Raw genomic sequence first — 21630 nt, forward strand, 5'->3', positions numbered from 1 at the left:
CAAGCATGATTATATAGAAATAAACATCAGTGACAAGTAACTGAACAAGTGTAAATTAAAACTAATGGTATATAAAGGTTACACGGCACCATTTTTGTTTAGTCATAGACATCTTAATAAAAATATCCATAATCCTGTTTCATATCAAAATCATTCACTGACCTCCTCTGCTAATTTGGCTTGAGTTTGACTATCCTGTCGTGCAGTGAGTTCCTTAGCCTCTGCTTCCTTCTGCCTAGCGAGGGCCTCCTTCAGCTCATCCTGAAGATTGGCCAGATTACGACGCAGTTCTGCAGTCTGGTAAGATAGAAAGCAGGAAAATCTGTACCATTCTGTCTTAAATTCTATCAAATATGCAATCTTAAATTCAATTTATATAAGGCATATTGAAAAGAGGACACCCAACTTTCATATCTTTTGAGAAACAAATAGTAAATGAATAGTAGTTGAAGGTATATTTTTTAGTGCTTGAATGCTATATTGATTAGCATTTAGGGTGATGCATTTAAAACATTTTTCTCAAAATCTCTCATAATCAGTTGGTTCATTGCATGCATCATAACATGGGCAAATCCTTGCTTTCCTCCATTCAGTTTATCTTCTAACCATCTGATATTAGGCCTCAATGACAGACCACGTAGGTGAATGTTAGACCAAACATTAATTGTATCAAATTGATTGCAGATCAAATGAGTGTAGCCATGCTGGTGGTGGAAGTGAAAAATAGACCAACCGGGAAATACACTAAATTGGGATTAGACCGAGTATTAGACCATGTGTAGGGTAGACTAAACAACAATTACACCAAACTGATAATAGACTAAGTGGGTTTAGTCCATGTCTATCCGATAAGTAGACCTACTGCTTTAAGTCCGAGTAAATACAAACCATTCAAAGAACCTGAGTCTGAGTAGTAGACCATGTGTATGGTAGACTTAACAACAATTAGACCAAACTGATGATAGACTAAGTGGGTCCATGTCTATCCAACAAGTAGACCAACTGCTTATTGACCAAGTTAAAATATACCAAAGTACCTGAGTCTGCACAGCAACATGGAGCTCTTTATTCTCTGATTCCTTCTCCTCTCGATCCTTCCTGAGTTCAGTGACCTCTTTGTGGAGATCGTCACGTTCTAGAGTAAAAAGCAAAGGGAGAAAAGGATACAATTAAGAGCAGTTGAGATAGCTAACATTAGTTGAAGTGAATGCTGATTATGATCTTACTGTACAAATAATCATAGTTTGCATTCTGAAGTTCAATTCAAATTTAGACCATGGTCTGACTATGGGCTTAAATTATAGAACCACCTTTCTAAAGAAATTAATAGATGTTTAACTTAAAAAAACAAGTGGAATGCCTCTGGCCGTCTCACCTGCATCACGCGGTTCAATATAGCAGCAGTGCTGACTTTGAATACTACTCTTACTCGCACAAGATGTTCAGTGATCCATGGTTACTCTTATGTCCACTTTTTATGAACTAGACCAATAAACTTACAGAGATATGATGGTTATTCACCAAAAAACCCCAACATGGCCAAAGTTCATTGACCTTACATGACCTTTGACCATGATCATGTGACCTGAAACTCAAACAGGATATTCAGTGATACTTGATTACTCTTATGTACAAGTTTCATGAATCAGATCCATAAACTTTCAAAGTTATGATGGTAATTCAACAGATACACCCAATTTGGCCAAAGTTCATTGACCTTTGACCTTGGTCATGTGACCTGAAACGTGCACAGGATGTTCAGTGATACTTGATTACTCTAATGTCCAAGTTTAATGAACTAGCCCAATAAACTTCCAAAGTTATGATGGTAATTCAACAGATACCCCCGATTCGGCCAAAGTTCATTGACCCTAATGACCTTTGACCTTAATCATGAGACCTGAAACTTGCACAAAATTTTCAGTGATGCTTGATTACTATTATGTCCAAGTTTCATGAATCAGATCCATAAACTTTCAAAGTTATGATGGGAATTCAACAGATATCCCCAATTCGGCCAAAGTTCATTGACCCTAAATGACCTTTGACCTTGGTCATGTGACGTGAAACTCATGCAGGATGTTCAGTGATACTTGATTAACCTTATGTCCAAGTTTCATGAACTAGGTCCATATATTTTCTAAGTTATGATGACATTTCAAAAACTTAACCACAGGTTAAGATTTCGATGTTGATTCCTCCAACATGGTCTAAGTTCATTGACCCTAAATGACCTTTGACCTTGGTCATGTGACATGAAACTCTAATAGGATGTTCAGTAATACTTGATTAACCTTATGGCCAAGTTTCATGAACTAGGTCCATATACTTTCTAAGTTATGATGTCATTTCAAAAACTTAACCTCAGGTTAAGATTTGATGTTGACGCCGCCGCCGCCGCCGCCGCCGCCGCCGCCGTCGGAAAAGCGGCGCCTATAGTCTCACTTTGCTTCGCAGGTGAGACAAAAAAAACCTCTAATTTCTGTTCAGTTCTTCTTAATTTCTTTCATACTTGAAAAGTACCTTGAACACTCTTCAGAGTAGATTTGGCGCAATACAATGTATGTATTAATGTAATGAGTTTTATCCCGGGGTTGTCATTTCTTTCAAGCAATCTGCTTATAATGACAATCCTCCTGCAAACTGTAAATGTTACATTTTCTTTGTTGGTAGTAGATCAAATTTGTTTAGAATGACTTTTTATTTTGCATTTTTTTTCTTTACGATTCATACTTAATCAATTATCGATATAGTATGTTTGTTACGTAAAGAAAATCATATTGTTTACCATTGTTATGAAATGCAGACGAAAAAATAAATCAAATCAAATCAAATTAATACCACACTGATCCTTACCTTGGGTTACTTCTTGCAACCTCTTTTCCATCGTGGTCTTGAACGTCTCGCTCGCTTCATTCTGCTCCTTCATGTTCTGCTCCACCGACTTGCTGATAGACTGGTAGTGGGCCCTCTGCTCCTGCAGCTTCTTCATTTGCTCCCGTAGGACTGGTGGTGTGCAGGGGAGGGAGAAATGGTCACCAGTTAAATATGTCCATGAACGTGTCATATTCAAAATTGTTCTGCGTGTATGTCACTGTGTCCACGGCTCTGACTCACATTACTATATTACATTAATTATTTAATATTCCCTTAAACTCTTAGTGTTGGTTTTAGGTCATTTCAATGTCAGCATAGCACCACACTTACAATGTAGTTGGTAAAAGGACAAATTTCACAAGCTATTGAGATGTCAATAATGTGATCTGGGGCCCCTTGAGAAAGAATTGCAATCAATCGCAATTTTAAAAATCATGTGCAACTTGATTTTCAACCAATCAACAGCGCGCATCTGGGACTTGCGATTGATTTTTTTTACTTGTGTTTCAACGCAACTCTTTCTGCAAAACGGACCCCAGGATACTTTTTATAAACTCAAAATAGGTTTTGGAGGTCAGAGAAGCAATCTAAATTGTGCTTCTAACATCAGCAACAACACTGAACTAGAAATCACCCTATGTATACTGAATATAAAAAAGATACACAATGAAAAGTGCAGTTCATGAAGGGATACTTACTCTTGATTTGATTTTCAGCCATTCTTAGTTTGTTGTTGACTTCCTTCAGCTCGGTTTCACTCACTGAAGTGACCCCGCCATCGGTCTGCTCCAAGGCTGTGACAGCTACAAAAGAAAAACAGGTTTTCAATCAAGAGATTTACACGTATACATATATATTTTGCAGGCATTTTAAGGAATGTATAATCAGTTAATCTAAATGTGTATATGTCTACTAGGCATCTTATGGGATGTATAAACAGAGTTTATGTGATGTATATATTTACCAGACACTTTCTACAATGTACAGATTTAACATGATGCACACATGTACATGTATAATTATCAGGCTATTATGGACTAAATAGAGAGATATAACAATTTTTTTTTGCATTTTTGCTTTCCTTTTTTCAGAAATAATGCCTCTGCTTTTCTGAACTTTGTGGTTTACGTTGCTTTTTCAATGACAAAAATTACAAAGCATTCAACAACCAAGATTAACCCTTACGCAATTAGCAAAGTTACAATGAAGAGAAAAATGGATGAGAATACTTCAATAAAAAATGGGTAAAGGGTAATAGAACAAGCAACGAACCATCATTTTTCTCCTTGATTGCAGATTCCAGCTTGACCTGAAGGGCTACGAGCTGACCGTCGGTGGAGGCAGCCTGTTGGCGAACATTCTGGAGGTCATTCCTCATCTTGGCAAGGTCATTACGGGTTCTCTGATGGGAATTGAGCTCCGAGTTCAGCTGCCTCTGAAGGTCTTGTACTTTCCCCTAAAAAAAAATTCAGTTTCAAGATTGCTGTGTAGGATATTCTTCTAAAGATTAAAGGTATTCTTCTAAATTCTAAACAATGAAGTATTTTAAAAGTAGATATGGACATTTCTTGTGAGATAAAAGCGAAAATGGTAAAAAATTATTAAGTTCTACTATAAAATTTGGTTTAGACGTCATACTTAACTTTTTGTTTTTGTTTCATCTTTTGTTGAGTCTGATTAAAAATTTTCATATTATCATTATTCAGAAAATTTTTCTTGGGTGATACATCATAAGGGCATGTTGTTGTATTTATGTGAGTTGTTAATAGGTGTGAATTGCTACTAATGAAATCCTGTCGTTTATTTTTATTGCTAAGTGAAATCAATAAGAAATGAAATTTGAAATGACCTATTTTCTTAATCATTCCTTATTTATTAGGTCATCATTGCATGAAAATAAAAAATTGTAAAATCAATTTGATTTTCCATATATGTGAGAAAACTTATACTAGCAGAACATTGAAAATTTCATCAAAATTGTGAGAAAGTCACATTTCAACGGTATTTCATAAACTGTTCATAAAGTTACGTTATTAGGTCATCCATTGCATGGAAATAAAAAATTGTAAAATCAATTTGATTTTCCATATATGTGAGAAAACTTATACTAGCAGAACATTGAAAATTTCATCAAAATTGTGAGAAAGTCACATTTCAATGGTATTTCATAAACTGTTCATAAAGTTACGCACAATTTAATGCAGTACTTCCAGCATGACTGGAACATAATCTTGGGTACTAAGTCAGCTATACAGGGATATATCATTTACCGCAAGAAAGGGTCACCTGCCATGTGTTAACTTACAAACAGCTTTATGAAACACCCACCAGGTCATTCTACCAAACAGAGATTGCCTTACCATCCATGATTTGAGAACGGTCTGATGTTGGTCAGTCTCGCCGTCCAGTTTTCTCCTGACCAAAGAAAGCTCTCTCTCCATTGCCTCAAGCTGATTGGTCATTCTAGTCTTCGACTCGAACTCGGATCTTTCAAGATTATTCTGTACAAACAAACAAATGGAAACATTCATGTCATCGGTGATTCAAGAAGAAATCACCATCGCTTTATTTTCATTTGGTCTAATGCCAAACTCTACTATCATTTGGTATAATGCCAAAGTCTACTATCATTTGGTCTACCATCAGTTCGTCCAATATCCACATGGTCGAATTGCCATTTGGTCCACTCACCATTTCGTCTAATAACCAGTTGGTCCAATAGCCATTTAGTCCATGTACCATTTGGTCTAATTACACTGAATATTTATTGGGCAAAATGAATGAAAATAAAAATTGATATTAGACCAAGTGGTTACGTGACGAAACGGTCATAAACTGGTGATGAGATGAAGGGATGATTGGCCCAAATGGTTGTTAGACAAATTGTTGATGGACGAAATGGCATGAGACTAAATGAAGGTAGTCAATATAGTGAGTGGACATGTTGACAGTAAACGAATTGGCAATTTACCTCATATTTACCTTCATAATCACCTCCAACCATTATTCATCATCCTAACCACTGCCACAACCATCATCCGCAAACCACCTATATAGCTGCCAAGCATCATCCTCCTCCCCAACAATTACCACTTCATCATCCCAAAACACTACAACCATTACCACTAACCAGTTTCATCACCACCACCAACCATCATCATCCCAAGCTAATGCCATCATTGTCATCACCCATCACGACCTCCACCAACATCAATACCACCATCATCAAAGACAATAACCACCATCCACTATCATCAGCAACGGTAACCACCATGTACCACCATCACCTGCAGTGACCACCATCCACCATGGCCACCACCAGTGACCACCATCCACCATCAGCACCGACAGTGACCACCATCCACAATAATCACAAGTGACCATCAGCAGCAGCGATGGTGACCACCATCCACCATCATCACCGATGGTGACCACCATCCACCATCAACACCAACGGTGACCACCATCAACACCAACAGTGACATCCATCATCACCAACAGTAACCACCATCCACCATCATCACAGACGGAAACCACCATCCATCACCGACGGTGACCACCATTCACCATCATCACCGACGGAAACCACCATCCACCATCATCACCTCGGTAAACACAAGTCACCATCATCATCAACGGTGACCACCATCATTACCGACGGTAACCACCATCCACCATCATCACCTAAAGTGACTATCATCACCTACAGTGACAACCATCCACCATCATTCCCGACAGTGACCACCATCCCCCATCAACACCAACGGTGACCACCATCATCACTGACGGTAACCACCACCCCCCATCAACAACAACAGTGACCACCATCATCCCCGACTATGACCACCATCCCCCATCAACATCAACGGTGACCATCATCATCACCAACGGTAACCAACATCCATCATCATTACTGACGGTGACCACGATCCACCATTGTCACCGACGGTGACCACCATCCACCATCATCACCAACGGTGACCACCATCCCCCATCATCACCACCAGTTACCAAAATCACCACCACCGGTAACCACTATCCAATTACCACCATTCGATTACCTGGATCTGTTGCAGATTAGTAAGAAATAGTCCTTGGTTCTTATGCTCTCTCAGCATGGATTCTTTCTCTTGAGTAAGACGGATCTCCATCTCCTTCAGAAGTTTATTTTCATCTTTCAAGTTTCTTGCCTCTACCTCGGCCTTATTCAGCTTCTCCTGGGCAGCCAACATGTCCTGCAAAAAAAAACGAGATTTTATAAACCATATTTTAATCATGAATCACATTGTCAATGTCAATAACAGTAATAATGCTAGGCTAGTTTACAGTGCATATTACACAAGAAGTCCAGCTGTACATAAACTAATGAAAATAAGAGAAAATTATGGAATAACACTTAAAAAAACTTAAATGCAAAGTTAAAACATAAGTTAATTGGAATGAAAATTAAGGTTTGAATAGCTACAATTATTCAAAAATTTCATAATATAAGAGATATTTTGAATTTATCTGAATTTATCTTATGATTCCAACTGATCACAAGACCATTTGATTCTACAGATTACACCCACCCATCTCCAGTAAACAGATTGTGACATTTACGATATTACCATACCTGTGTAATTGAACTAGCCGATTGCTGAAGCGTTACAACTTGGCTGGAGAACTTCTGATTCTTATCTGCAAGTGCCGCTATCTCTTTCTTGTATCCCTCCACGTTGGACTGTAAGACGTTGTAACGCTCACTTGAAAAGTCCAGCTAAATACACACAATAAGAAGATTCACCATTCAGTATATTTTGAATGCAATAAGCTGACATACATGTACATCCTTCTTATTCATTGATCAATTAAAGAAGCAATTATCACTTACATGTACAGGAAAAGAAATGCAATTCACTGACATACACATTATTTCTAAGGCCCTCTAAAATAATTTTAAACATTTTCTATTACAAAAGCAATACAGAAGCACGATTATGATCAAAGTTAAAAATTCAAAAACTGGTTTCAACTTCAGTGTTGGTCCTGGATTTGGAAGCACAATTCATATTGCCTTCCCTAGCTCAAACACAACATGACCAAAATGTACTTTTACAAACATTACATTATCCAAATGATTGTTAGCTTAACACCAGATGTTCCCCAAGGACCAGCTCCACTTTAAGATTGGTGCCATACTTAGGTAAAAAAAAATGACTAACACTAACACCAAATCACATTATTTACTGCTCAACACCTCCTGAGGTTCAACCCAGAACCAGTTTCATTTTAGGTTTGGTGCTGTGCTCAGGTAAAAACTAACCAAACACTAAACTCCATAAGGTCGGCACCACACTTGAAATCACCCAATGTACACATTTATCAAACTATTTATGATTTACCTGTGATGAGAGTTTGGTGTTCTGCACTCGGAATTCTGATAGCTCTTTTCTCAATGTCTCCAACTGATCATTCAGCATCCTACAATGAACGAAATTAAAGGTAAAAGAAATTAGTTGCAGCAAATAATTATGTCATGAGAAAATCAAGGTTAATTGTCACCATATTATCATAGATCTAGATCCAGGACATCAAAGTAAACTTATCTTTGTGAAATCAAGAAATCTTTGCTGAATACTGATAATTTCCTGCTCTACAATAATGCATTATTGTAGTAATTAGCATAATCTCCAACAACTTTCAAATGCATCTCGTTGCATAATGGAGCTAAGAATTGGTTAAAAATCTTACCTCTCGTTCTCTCCCTTCTCTCGCCTATACGTATCGAACTCAGTCTGTAGGGTATCGAAAGCCTTCTTTGTTTCTTGGTCGCTAGGCAACAGAAGCCCCGGACTCTTCTGGCTGGCCGTCGTCACAAGAGGGCTCTTCTTGTGTGGACTCTTCTGGTTGGGTGTGGTGAAGGGTGATGTGGGCAGCTAAGAAAAAGAAAAAAGTAAATAGTATCAACACTGTCAATTTATCGACATGCACTAATTGGAGTAAAATCGCATGTTTTGCTCTAGTATTCAGGTCATTCATGCTATTTTACTCAGATGAGTGCATGTCCATAAGCTTTGGTACATTTATGACCGTTTATAAGGCTATTTCATAATTTTGCGGTACCACACACTTATTTACCTTCAGTTTACTTAAACCTCTTGTAACTAGGATTCAATGTTTTCATTTTTCAATAATACATTTTTTTTGCATATTTCAGGACTTCAAACATATTCCGACTCCTCTTTTTTGTTATATTTTGTTTAGCTTTTACTGTATTTATTCTGTATGAGATAACCATACTGGCCCATATTCTGAAGTCAGGTTTAACTTATACCATGGTCTAACTCTATGCTAAAATTATGGGAAGACAAACGAGTCAAAAATTTTATTAGGTGGTCTGTCTATGACAGATCACCTATTGATTTCGTCAGAATTTTCTTTATTATTTATTTATTCTTAGCACCTATGTTTGTCGCCAACTTTTCTCGGAATTGGCTGAATCAATTTTGCTGATTTTTTTATCATATACAGAATCTATCATAGAGACGGCATACTAAGCTTTTGAAGGTCATATGGTCATGATGACGTCATCTATGCGCCATTTTGTAAAATTCTTCATTTGATCATATCTTCATTATCAATTATCAAAAATTAACAATATTTACATGACATTAACTTCAGGTCAAGGGTCAATTGTCAATGTCATCAAAGGTCATGTAGAGGTCATGACGCGCGCGTACGCGTGCGTCAAAGGTAAAAAAAATCTCCAAATGACCTATAAAAATTTTTGGGTACGTTTCAGGTCATTTTAAGCATTTCAAACATTTCCGCGCGCGCACGTACGCGCGCGCGTTTCCGCGCGTAACGCCTGAACGCAACACAGAAACCCCGTTTTTTTACATCATTGCATTGATAATAAAATTTTGAACAATTTGATACCTTGATCAACCTTCTACAACCATTAATAACGAAATTAACACCCGTTAAACTTTGCAGCACGTGTGCGCGCGAGCTCTCACTATAGGCCATATATGGGCAAAAACATGCCTATTGAAAATTCACTGTAGCTCTGTAAATAGTCCGTTGACCCCCATTTTTTTCATATATCGATAGAGTATGAGTTGTAGATTTGATTTCATGTCATCAATATCCCTAAATTATATCATGACGTCATCAAAATGGCGCCTAAACTAAAAATTTCATTTTTTCAAAAATGACGTCATCAAATTTATGCAAATTTGGTTGTAACTTCTCGAATATGGATCGTTTTTCGCCCAGATTTCGATATGTTGTAGTTTAGAATGTACTCTTTCTCCTCAGTTAACATGAATATTCGTTTTGAGAAACGCATCATTGCGTAAAACAGCGATGAAAAGAGGCATGTCATTTTTCCTCATTTTGCGTGTAATCTCTATGGGACATGACTTTTTCCCAAAACTAGATTCGACATTCCTCTATTTCGTGAGCCATATTTCCATTTTTTCTTGTCAGCTTTCCCTGAGCTTTTAACATGTTGTAGCTGATATTCTGGGCTATCGGAGGTGTGCCCTTCATTTTTTGATCAGATGCCGGGATCATGCCCGTATTTCACTTGCAAAATTGGAATTGTAATTCTCAAAATTGCTTATGTGTAATCTCTAAGGGGAATATCGTGGCTCAATGGATAACGCATTTGACTTGCTTTCCCGAGGGCGGAGGTTCGAGTCCTGGGGTAGAAAAGATGATTTTTTTCATTTTTTTTCTTTTTGCCACCTCTTACATGATCCTTTATGATAATTAAAAGGTATGAAAGTTAAAATTTAGCAAGATAAAACAGATTATAATTGTTTTTTCATATCACATGTATTTTGTGTGTAATCTCTATGGGACATGACTTTTTCTCAAAACTAGATTCGACATTCCTCTATTTCGTGAGCCATATCTCCATTTCTTCTAGTCAGTTTTGCCGGAGCTTTTAATATGTTATAGCTGAGATTCTGGGCTTTCGGTAATGTGCCCTCCACTTTTTGATCAGATGCCGGGATCATGCCCGTTTTTCACTTGCAATATTGGAATTGTAATTCTCAAAATTGCTTACGTGTAAAGTCTATGGGAAACATTAATAATCACATTGAGCAATGGTCAAAATTTATTCTTAGGATGTCTAGAATCAAGATTATCAATCATATCTAAATGATTCATTTTATACATTAGCCAACTCTGAATGAAAAATCATGACAGACCACCTAATTCGTCCGCATGACGAATTAAATTCTAGTTTAGTTTTATGCTTCTTATATTTACTGTGTGCTTTCCTGATTCTTCAATGGTGAAGACAATCATCTATTTACACTTCCTAAACAATTATGAACGATTTGGGAGCCAAATGAGATGAAATATGATATCTCTACTGTTAGTGATTTATGTAACAATTGACTATACATACTAAAACCACAACTTTAAACCTGAGTTTCAGTTATACCCGACTTCAGAATACGGGCCCAAGTGTTAACTTTTCCCTTTCAGAAACCCATACACTGCTCCTGGGTGCAATGCAGCATGTGCTGCAGGCAATGACATTATGTGTCGGATTTGAATCCATGACCCTCTGAATGAAAGGCACAAGTCATAACCACCTGACCACAATGCTCCACCTATATATTGAGTGTGGCGACATGTGGATTGATGCCTTGCAAAAGGGCGCTAGGCCGCAGAGGGAAACAAACACGGTGACACAGCATTTGCTGTAGCATCACAAGACTCTCTGATTACAAGGCGATAGTCTGAATCATGACACCATGAGCCGTCCAGGGAGTACCTATTTCCACTAAGCAACGGATTTATACCAAAGTTATACCAAGGTTTTTTTTACCGGACTGCTAAGAAAGCATGAATGCCTGTGAACAAGCAACCAGGGGACCAACGGCTTAAGGTCCTCTCCAAGGGACCTGGTAATGAGGATAAATGCCTTACCAATGGGCACTAGCGCACCACTTGGGAATCGAACCCGGGTCACCAGAATCCGAAATCCCCGCTCTACCGACTGAGCTATCGCGCCTCCATAAGAAGTTTGGAATGGAAGCATACACTTACTGGTGGGGGTGAAGCTCCAGTCTGTGCTAATAACACTCTATACATGTCCCTCTGTCTGACAATGGATTCCACCATTTCTGTCTGCCGTGACCTTGCTGACCTCATGTCGTCAAGCTCCTCTATGGCCTCGTCAAGTTGCTTCTTCAAATCGGCGGTCCTATGAATTAATAAAGAGAAAGGGGAATGTCAAGATGATTTATAGTCAATTTCATGCAAGATGCAATCATAAGATGAGGAGGAGGAAGAGGAAGACGAGGGGAGGATGAAGATGATAATGATGGTGACGATGATGATGATGAGGATAATGATAGTGATTATTGTATGATACAGAGGAGGAACGGAGAGGAGGAAAAGGGAGAGGAAGAGGGGAGGAGGAAGGAGGGGGAGAGAAAAGGAGGAGGGAAGGAGGAGGGGAAGGGGGGAAGAGGGGAAAAGGGAGGGGAGGAGGAGGAGAATTAATCAAGAGAAAATAAATGGAAACAGCTTACTTTGATTGCAGCGTCTCCGATTCTTCCTTCTCCTGTTTCTCACTGAGGTCTCTTACAACACCAAGCAAACGTTCATTCTGCTGCTGTAGCTCTTCAACAGATCTATCAAAGAGCAACAGAAAAAAATACACATTACTCGAGAAATTGGTGTTCAGAGGATGAAGGGAAGAGTTTAAACCACTTTTTTGAGGGATGAAAAAAAAATAATCATGCAGGTAAAGATATAGAGTTTAGAGAAAGTTAAATGTTATGTGACAGGCCAGTCGTTTGTTTGCTGCAGTGTGGAAAATCTGATTTCCCGCCATAACCAAGCTAAGCGTAAGGATCTGTTTAACTTTAAAGGAAAGTGGAGCATCCACCACAAATGTCTCATCATCCTTGTGTCAATGTTTTATTCGTATCAAATAAAGCAAGATGAGAGATTATAGACGGCATCAACCTTGTGTGGTCTTGCCACATTGGACTTACATTTACTGGAAAGACATTATCTTCAGCTATCACCTAGTTTATAGGCTATTCAGTAATCAGAGATAACCTCATTATAATATGGCTAACAGCTCACCTGAAAGAGACGAGCGTATCTGAGATGACTTGGGATGAGCTGGAGATATCGCTTGAAGACACATCCATCTGATCTGGGGCTTGGATGGGACCTCCCCTGGCTTCCGACACCTCACGCACCAACACACGAACCTGAAGGACAATGGACAATGTTGAAGATCAATTATTGCTCGCAATGTTAAGGAGGAAATGAAATCTGAAATGACTTGATAAGAGCTAGAGATATCGTATGAAGACACATTCAACTTATCCGGAGCCTAGATGGGACCTACCCCGGCTTCCGATACCTCACGCACCAACACACGCACCTGACGAACAATGGACTATATCGTAAGAGATCAATCATTGCAGAAAAGCAAAAAAAGAAAAATAACAAGGTGCTTATACAGCACTCATCACTTACTTTATCAAGTCTGTAAGTGCTCTACAATAATGTACTATAATTACCCAGGCTTTAGCAGAGCTGCCATTATGTGCTACTGCCTATTAAAATTGACTTCCTGCCAGGTCCCCATCTACCTCACCTGGGTTGAGTGCAGCACAAATTGGGTCAATTTCTCGCTGAAAAAAAATACCTGGAGTAGGATTCAAACCCTCGACACTAATTAAGAGACGCGAGTCAGAACCACTACACCATGATGCATCCTCTCCAAAAAAAATCTCCAGTGAAAATCTGTCACCAAATTACTCGCCTACCATTCAAGTTTATTGTGAAATAACAATCGAGCCGCTCTCCCAATAAATCATTGTTATAAAACATCATACGGATAACGATTCTACCTGTTGGCTTAGGTCAGTGTTTTTCTGCTTCAGCCTGGCATTTTCTCGTCCAAGATGGCTCACTCTACGCTCCGAGTCGTCCACGTTGATTCTAAGCTGCTCACCCTCCTATGAATGAAAAAAGAAAATCCCAAGTATGCCTCTGATTGCAGAAATACCAATAGAATATATTTTTTTAATAAAAATATTGACAAGGAATAATCCATTTCAACAGAATCAACCATGATCCCAAGGCTACGGTATTCCTTTAAAAACTTTATCTGTTTGAGTTGAAGATATTCAATCATAAACATCAGCCCCACAATCAATCACTGAACTTTTTGTTACAGGAGCAAAGACATTCATATGAGTATATAGGATACAAAGTATGGGATGACCAAGATGGCTCCCAATATGATCAAATTGCAAACCAACATGGCTGCCTCCAGTTTGGATGATAATTAAGTGACTGTTCCCAAGGCATGTTACAGGTTCATACACTGAGTATTCAATCATGGGATACAAAGTATGGGATAACCAAGATGGCCTCCAATATGATCAAGGGGCTTACCAACATGGCTGCCTCTAGCTTGGATGATAGCTGAGTGACTGTTTCTAAGGCTTGTTCATAGTCTTCTCTCTGCTTCTGTAGAACTGGTGCTTTCTCCTCAATCTCCTACAGAATGAAACACAATAAACTGGTGTGTAATAATAATAATAATATATAGCATTTATGAGGCGCCGATCTATCTAGTTGCCTATTCAGTGGCGCACTATATATATTACCCCGGCTGTAGCTCCAGCTGCTAAAGGCGCTTGGTGCATTCAAGGAAATAATCCTGCCGGGTACCCATTCACCTCACCTGGGTCGAGTGCAGCAGTGTGGATAAATTTCTTGCTGAAGGAAAAAATGCCATGGCAGGATTCGAACCCACGACCCTCTGTTTGAAAGGCGAGAGTCAGAACCACTAGACCATGACACATTTTTTGTATGGAGCAAAAATGGGCTAGCAAGGATGGTATTGCATTACAGATGGGAGGCCAACCCCACTTGCTAAGGTATAAATTTTCATTGAAAAACACATGATTGGAACTACACTTATCCATTCAAATGTTAAACTTTGCATCCTTGGATAATGACATGCAACAACAGATATAGCACATCGTCAGGAGGCTTATAAAACCCTGTATCTCAATATTCAAAAAAATTTGAAGATAGCTCGTATTACGGGAATTGTGGCAACATCGTGTATGAAATATTTTCCTTATTCATGGAGAGAACCTTCTCTAAGAAAACGAAGGTTGCTACTTATGTCACAACTCTAAAATCAAGATTTTTCTGTGGTATCTTCCACAGGTTTTCACTATTTGTAACATAAGTAGCGACCTTGTTTTGCCTTGAGTGAGTGCTCCCTATGAATATGGAGACTGTTTTCACATATTATATTATTGCCACAATTGCTGTAATTCTAAAATACGGCTTTACCTGACCCATCCTTATTTTTTTTTCAATTATGAGATATGAAGTTTTAACGGCCCACCGATAATATATAATCATCAGTGGTAAATGAGTATAAAAACACTACCTACCGCTAGAATCTGATCCATGTACATATTGAGTCGTTGATTCTCCTGCTTCTCCATCATAAGTTCATCTGATGTCTTCACATACTGGCTGTAGATCTGTTAGAAAGAGGCGAAGAATATCACTGGTAAATTAGGAAACAGGGATGAGAGATAGAAAAGGTTAAAGAGAAATTCCAGTAGTTGCAGTAAACACTGATTTCATGAGAAAGTCTGTAAAACAAGGCTTAATTGTCAGTATATCATCAAGGATCTATATCTGGTACAGTTACATAAACTGAACTATGTGAAATCTTGAAATCTACGCTGAAAAATGTTCAGACTGAAGATCCCCAATACAGATAAGCGCATGTGGGACAGTCTATAATTATTGCTTTGAATGTCGGGCCTGACGCTCTACCCGAATCCTGTGCTTATTTGCCGATTTCTCAGCAATTACACAATTTCTTCCAGAATCCTTTGGCACATACGTTTTATTTATACAAACAGACACTTTGGTGGTCATTTTATTGGATTCTGTACGAACTCATTTTGATAACGTTACCAAAACTAGCATTTACCTTTAACAAGAAAGAACAGTTACAAGAAAGATGGATACATTCTCTCCTTTCCTTCCTATTCATTTATTATCATATTCATCATGATGCTTGGAGCCCTGTCCTTAAAGGGTCAATGGTGTCTGCTGGCTTCTCCATTTTCTGTACCATTTATACAGTTTCTTTTACCTACATCTTTGATTGTATTCTAAAAACTATTTCAAAACGTGCACAAGATGTAACAGAAACAAGTCACAGAGACACAAACGCGCCGTCTGCACCATCCCAAGATTTGAAATCAGCTCGCTATTTCTGATCCGACAAATTATCCTGATCTGAACAATCTTGAGATTATTTGTAATGGAGACGCAATTATCGCGCTAGTTCGTAGGATTAATCTTGAGATTGCAATCCCAAGTCAACTTTGGATTATTTGCAAAATAGCACGCTATTTTACGAATTATCGCGCTAATTCGCAGGTGCAGACGCACTCAGGATTATTTATTCACGGCGTCAGACCATAATGCATCCATGCCTCGCTCAACAGGAATCGCCTCAAGTGTAACAGCATCACTCATCCCCCCCCCCGGAATTTTTTAGTGGTTAATTATCTATTTCATACTGGAACCAGAGGGGGAGGGGGGGGGCCCTGAGCAATGTCTAAGTGAGTTATACACAACAATGTATGTGGTCATTGCGTTACTTTATTTTTGTTACCTCTGTGAGTGTCATGCCCGACTTGATGAAGGAACTTGCTGCAGCGGCGGTGGGGCACAGGTTACTCAACTCCTCATCAGACATAGGTGCTACACCTTGACATAGAAAACAAATGGAGAATAAAAGAATTAGGAAGATATTAGATATATATATATATATATATATATATATGGGAAATGAAGAAAATAAGAATGAATGAGAAACCAGCCACTCTCTAAACATTGCCAAACTAAGAGGATATTTTACACTCTGGAAGAGGGACTCCTTAAAGGAAGTAGTCAACCTATGGCATGATCAACCTACTGAAGTTTTATAAATACACTTAAGGGGAATCCAAGCCATAAAAAACTTCCTTTTAGAGGAAAAAGAGAAATCAGACAAGTTGATAGGTGAAACTTTGAACAATATCGGACAAACAATACAAAAGTTATGAGTCTTTAAACAAGATTTAATTCATCATGGTTTCATTATATCATTGGTGTACCTCCATGGATTGTAAGCCAAATACAAGACAAGTCTCAAGTTTTCAGTTTATCTCTCACGATGAATGATTCTTTTTCGCTACTTTTCCAGTAAAAACAAATAATATTTGGGGCTAGCCTTTGCCATTAAACAAATGATTTCAGTCACAGCTTCACTCAGATCTCTTTTGAGAATATCACTCATTTCTGAAAGCAAATATTCTGAAAAACTTACTTTTAGAGGAAAAAAGAGAAATCAGACAAGTTGATAGGTGAAAGTTTGAACAAAGATTGGACAAACAATACAAAAGTTATGATACACGTGTAACACCATGTCAAATCATATCTTCTACAAACAGTATCACCCTCTTTATAAATGAACAATTACAATATCCCTGTCAGAAATAAACTAGAGTACAAGGAATAAAACATTACCTCTCTTGCGAGCTGCAGCCAAGAGATCATTCGCATCTTCAAGCTCTCGTTCAAGTTTACTGATCTTCTCACCTTAACATGAAAACATATCAAATGACACTAAACAGATAATTCATTACATTTGGTAATCACCCTACCCCTATTCAATGCTCCTAATTTCGCTCTTTTCAACATCCAATCGAAACTGCTAATATGCAGTGGCAGATCACATATGGAGTACTGTGGTCTAGTGGATCTGACTCTCACCTTTAAAACAGGGAGTCATGGGTTCAAATTCCAGTCATGGCATAATTTCCTTCAGCAAGAAATTTACCCACATTGTGCTTCACTCAACCCAGGTGAAGTGAATGGGTACCCTGCAGGATCAATTCCTTGAATACACAAAGCGCCTATGATAAGCCAGGGTAATATACAGGGCTCCATTGAATAGGCAACTAGATAACCAAAGCTTTACAAATACTATTATCTGTGATATTATTATTATTATTATCATTATCATTATTATTACCATTACCACTACCATCTACCATTTATCAACCATAACCATTACCATAATCTGTCATTATCCTCATCACTCTCATCATAATTACCACTACCAAGTACCCAAATCGTAATCACAAACATAATCATAATCATAATCATTATCACTATCATTATCATCATTATCATAATTACTATATAATCTTACTCATTTCTTTTGCTTTTACTGCATGGCTGCTCTCCTGATCCTTCATGCTCGTCTCCATCTCAGACGTGGCTTCCGTTGCTTGCTTCAAGAGGCCTCTCAACTCCTCCACTGCTGTGATCAGCTCCTTGACGCGAGACTCTGCCTCATCACCGGCACGCTGATATAGCAACGATAGACCAAGAGGAGGTAATGATTCGTGCATGTATGAGACTATGGGGGTGTTGCAGGAAAATATTTGAAATCAATTGCAAATACTCTGTTGCAATTCTACAATTGATAGATGTTTGGGTGCGCGCCCTTCTAGGCGACCCAGATTGGCTGGCTCCTCCAATTCGCCTTTGAATGTCTTTGACAGATACATGTCGCTATAGAAATGTTGAGCATCATCATCATGTTTAGCTCTATCAAACAGATTACTCTGCTTGTTTCGAGGAGCTGATTAGCAATCAATTGCGAATTTGCAATGGATTGCAAGTTTCTTGCTATGCCCCAGTATTGCACTACAAGTTTTGTACATAAGCCTATGGGGAATTCCTTCTTATCACATTTTTTGACAAGATAGTGGGCGGGCAGTGAGTGTCTGGGCATGCACTGAGTATCATGGTGCTTCAATCCACCGACTTTTATGACGTTGACACAAAACAGGCTATCAATTAATAATAGTCCACTAATGAACATGGAAATAACACAGCACACTAGCGTACCTAGGGGGGGGGGGCAGACTGTCCCCCCAACGGGTCAGAACTGATCTAGGGGACGTGCCCACCCACCCTTGATAATTGATAATTTGTAATGTAAAAATGCAATGAAAACAGACGTGTGCCCTCTTGAAAACTTGAGACTTTTTTTTTCTTTTTTTTTGGCTTGCTTGTCAATTTTTTCTCTAGTACGAAATCCTTTATTTGTGGTTGAAGACCTTTTTTTCTTTCCAATTTTTCTGCATACAAAATCTCTTCCAAATAATTTGCCCCCCTTTTGGAAAATCCTGGGTACGGCGCTGACACAGCAGCTTCATCCTTTGCACAGTAGATTCAAGCAAGTATAACATGGGTTATCCCTGTGCCCCCCCATCCCCCTTCTTTCTTATCCTATATACTTACCTTGTAGAGATTAGAAAGCTTGTTCTGGGCTTGGATCTCGGCTTGGAATTGTTCTTCATTTTGAGAGATCACGTTGAGGCCCTATTAACAAAGCGTATCAACTCACTCAAGTAAATATCCCTTGAACTTATTCTTGAGTACTCTCACAAATAGACTAGCTAATGGAAAAATTTTCTCTCAAATACAGTATTATCTTCATCAATATCAATATTTTTTTTTCCTTAAAATGAACTTCTCACAAAACCAACTTTGCCTTCATATTGATTTCAATCACAATTTAAAGATTATTAGGAATGCTATTTATCAAAAGTACTTTTTTTTTAAATCTAACTTAAAACATATTCTACATTAAATCTCACCAAAACAATTTCAATATTAAAGCCAAACAATTAACCCTATACAACAAAAGTTTTCTAGTCAATATATCATACAGTAACCCTTAAAATCTTGGCTCACACAATCATTATCACCACGAATGCCATAAGATTTGTGATGGTGGAAAATGATAATCTCGAGAGTAGCATATAGTAGTTTAGTCTCACTAAATTCTTCTGTTCTGAATTGAAAAACTGAGGTGCATCTTGTGTTGCATAAAGAGTGATGCTGGAATGCTTACCTCCTTGACCTGTGCACCGAGTTCTTCAATCCTTTTGGCTTGGTCCTGAGTTACTTTCCTAAGGTTTTCTGATGAATCTAAAGCATGTTTACACTCATCAGACTTGTCGTTTAACTGACTCTGTAGCTGTAAAATCTGGTTGGACTGGTATAAAAAAAATAAAAGAAATGTTTAATGCAAAGGAGATATGAGGACTTATTTGCTTTATACTGTGTCACTTTCTGAAGGTTCCCTGATACATCTACATGTAGAGCATGTTTACACTCATCAGACTTGTCGTTCAACTGACTCTGTAGCTGCAAAGTCTGATTGGACTTGTATCAAAGAAACAAGAATGTTAATTCAAAGGAAATCTAAAGCATGTTCAGATTTATCGGACTTGTCGTTTAGCTGATTTTGTAGCTACAAAGTGATAAACCTATTTGGACTGATATAATGGGAACAAGGGGGCTGTTGCATAAAACATTTTACCTGAGAAAACTCTGGTAAAAACTGAAAAATAAGGTTAGTCTGATTTCTGCCACTGACTTTAACACAGGGCAAAAACTCCGGTAAAAAACAACCCGAGTTTTCTCAGGTAAAAAGTTTTATGCAACAGCCCCCTTGTTCCCATTATATCAGTCCAAATAGGGCCCAAGGATTTTTAAAGCTAAAGAGATATGATTTTTTTTTGTTTCATCCCGAGTCACTCTCCTAAAGCATGTTTATACTCATATCTATAGCTTAAAAATTTGGTTGACCTGGGGTCCGTTGCAGAAAGAGTTGCGTTTAAACGCACAAAATCAATCGCAAGTCCAAAATCATGCGCAAATTGATTGAAAATCAAGTTGCGCATGATTTTTAGAGTTGCGTTTGATTGCAACGAGCCCCTGGTATATCATAATGATAGTAACAACAAAAAAATCTACATTCATTTATATACTTAAATATTGTAAATTACAAATATACAACAGTTCTTTTTTACATTTTAAACTGAGAAAATATACATGCTTGCACTGCTATCTGGTTACTTAGATAATAACAATCACTCAAAAAATTCTAAGTTAAACTAACATTAACTTGATGAAAGCTTATACTGTATTGATACTGAATTACACAAGAAATATAGGTACTTTGAATTGATTGATATTATTGCCCATGACAATGCAATGTCCATGTAAGCAAGGTTGATTGTTGTGCCTGATCATAGGGTGTTTGAGGTATGTTATCAATGCATATTTTGTCTTATAATGGAAGTTTATTCTGGGCGCCCAAAATTGAACTCTGGCGGCTTGACACCCAGGAAAAAGAGCTAGTGTTGAGCCCTAGCTTATGAACCAGTATAAAGCTGGCCACACTAATTTCTCAGCGTCTAATTCACTTTTCTTCAGAACTTCCTATGCATATCCCTCACCTTCTCTTTTCTCAGAGTAAGAACCTCATTGGTCTTCTTCTCTAGCTCCGCCTGAAGGAATCCAGTTTGTGAACTCAATCCTTGTATCTCTTGCTGCAGTCGCTTCTCTCGATACTGCAGGGATAAGAAATGATCAATGAACATAACATTACACAAATGTGACCAGACACCTAAATTGTATCTTTATTACTGAATTGGTTTGGTTTATTGAAAACAATATCAAACAGGCAACTCGAAGGCTGAAAATGTTCAATTTACAAGCAAAAAAATCAACAGAGATAGTATAATTATACAATGGTGAGATATAAATAATAAGTTAAATTAACATTGATAAAAGGTTGCCCAAAATGATCTTTGACAT

General features: G+C 38.1%; 1 protein-coding gene across 3 annotated transcripts in view; it reads right to left on the reverse strand.

Moving 5' to 3' along the window:
• LOC121431125 (nucleoprotein TPR-like) overlaps positions 1-21630 on the reverse strand; it is a 70252-nt gene that overhangs the window by 35887 nt on the left and 12735 nt on the right. For 2 of the 3 annotated variants that reach the window (XM_041628628.1, XM_041628627.1), the window contains exons 5-26: positions 21270-21383; positions 19877-20020; positions 19261-19341; positions 18161-18317; positions 17473-17544; positions 16577-16671; positions 15330-15422; positions 14311-14415; positions 13761-13868; positions 12982-13112; positions 12420-12521; positions 11932-12088; positions 8611-8795; positions 8262-8340; positions 7493-7636; positions 6939-7112; positions 5238-5378; positions 4150-4333; positions 3576-3680; positions 2857-3006; positions 1038-1135; positions 163-297 (exon numbers count right to left, since the gene is read on the reverse strand). In XM_041628628.1, the coding sequence (XP_041484562.1) occupies positions 163-297; positions 1038-1135; positions 2857-3006; positions 3576-3680; positions 4150-4333; positions 5238-5378; positions 6939-7112; positions 7493-7636; positions 8262-8340; positions 8611-8795; positions 11932-12088; positions 12420-12521; positions 12982-13112; positions 13761-13868; positions 14311-14415; positions 15330-15422; positions 16577-16671; positions 17473-17544; positions 18161-18317; positions 19261-19341; positions 19877-20020; positions 21270-21383 (2754 nt within the window). Of the gene's footprint in view, positions 1-162; positions 298-1037; positions 1136-2856; positions 3007-3575; positions 3681-4149; positions 4334-5237; positions 5379-6938; positions 7113-7492; positions 7637-8261; positions 8341-8610; positions 8796-11931; positions 12089-12419; positions 12522-12981; positions 13113-13760; positions 13869-14170; positions 14182-14310; positions 14416-15329; positions 15423-16576; positions 16672-17472; positions 17545-18160; positions 18318-19260; positions 19342-19876; positions 20021-21269; positions 21384-21630 lie in introns of those variants that run through there. The other variant, XM_041628629.1, reaches the window with a different exon arrangement.

Source organism: Lytechinus variegatus, chromosome 17, assembly GCF_018143015.1.
Source record: "Lytechinus variegatus isolate NC3 chromosome 17, Lvar_3.0, whole genome shotgun sequence".
NCBI lineage: Eukaryota > Metazoa > Echinodermata > Echinoidea > Temnopleuroida > Toxopneustidae > Lytechinus > Lytechinus variegatus.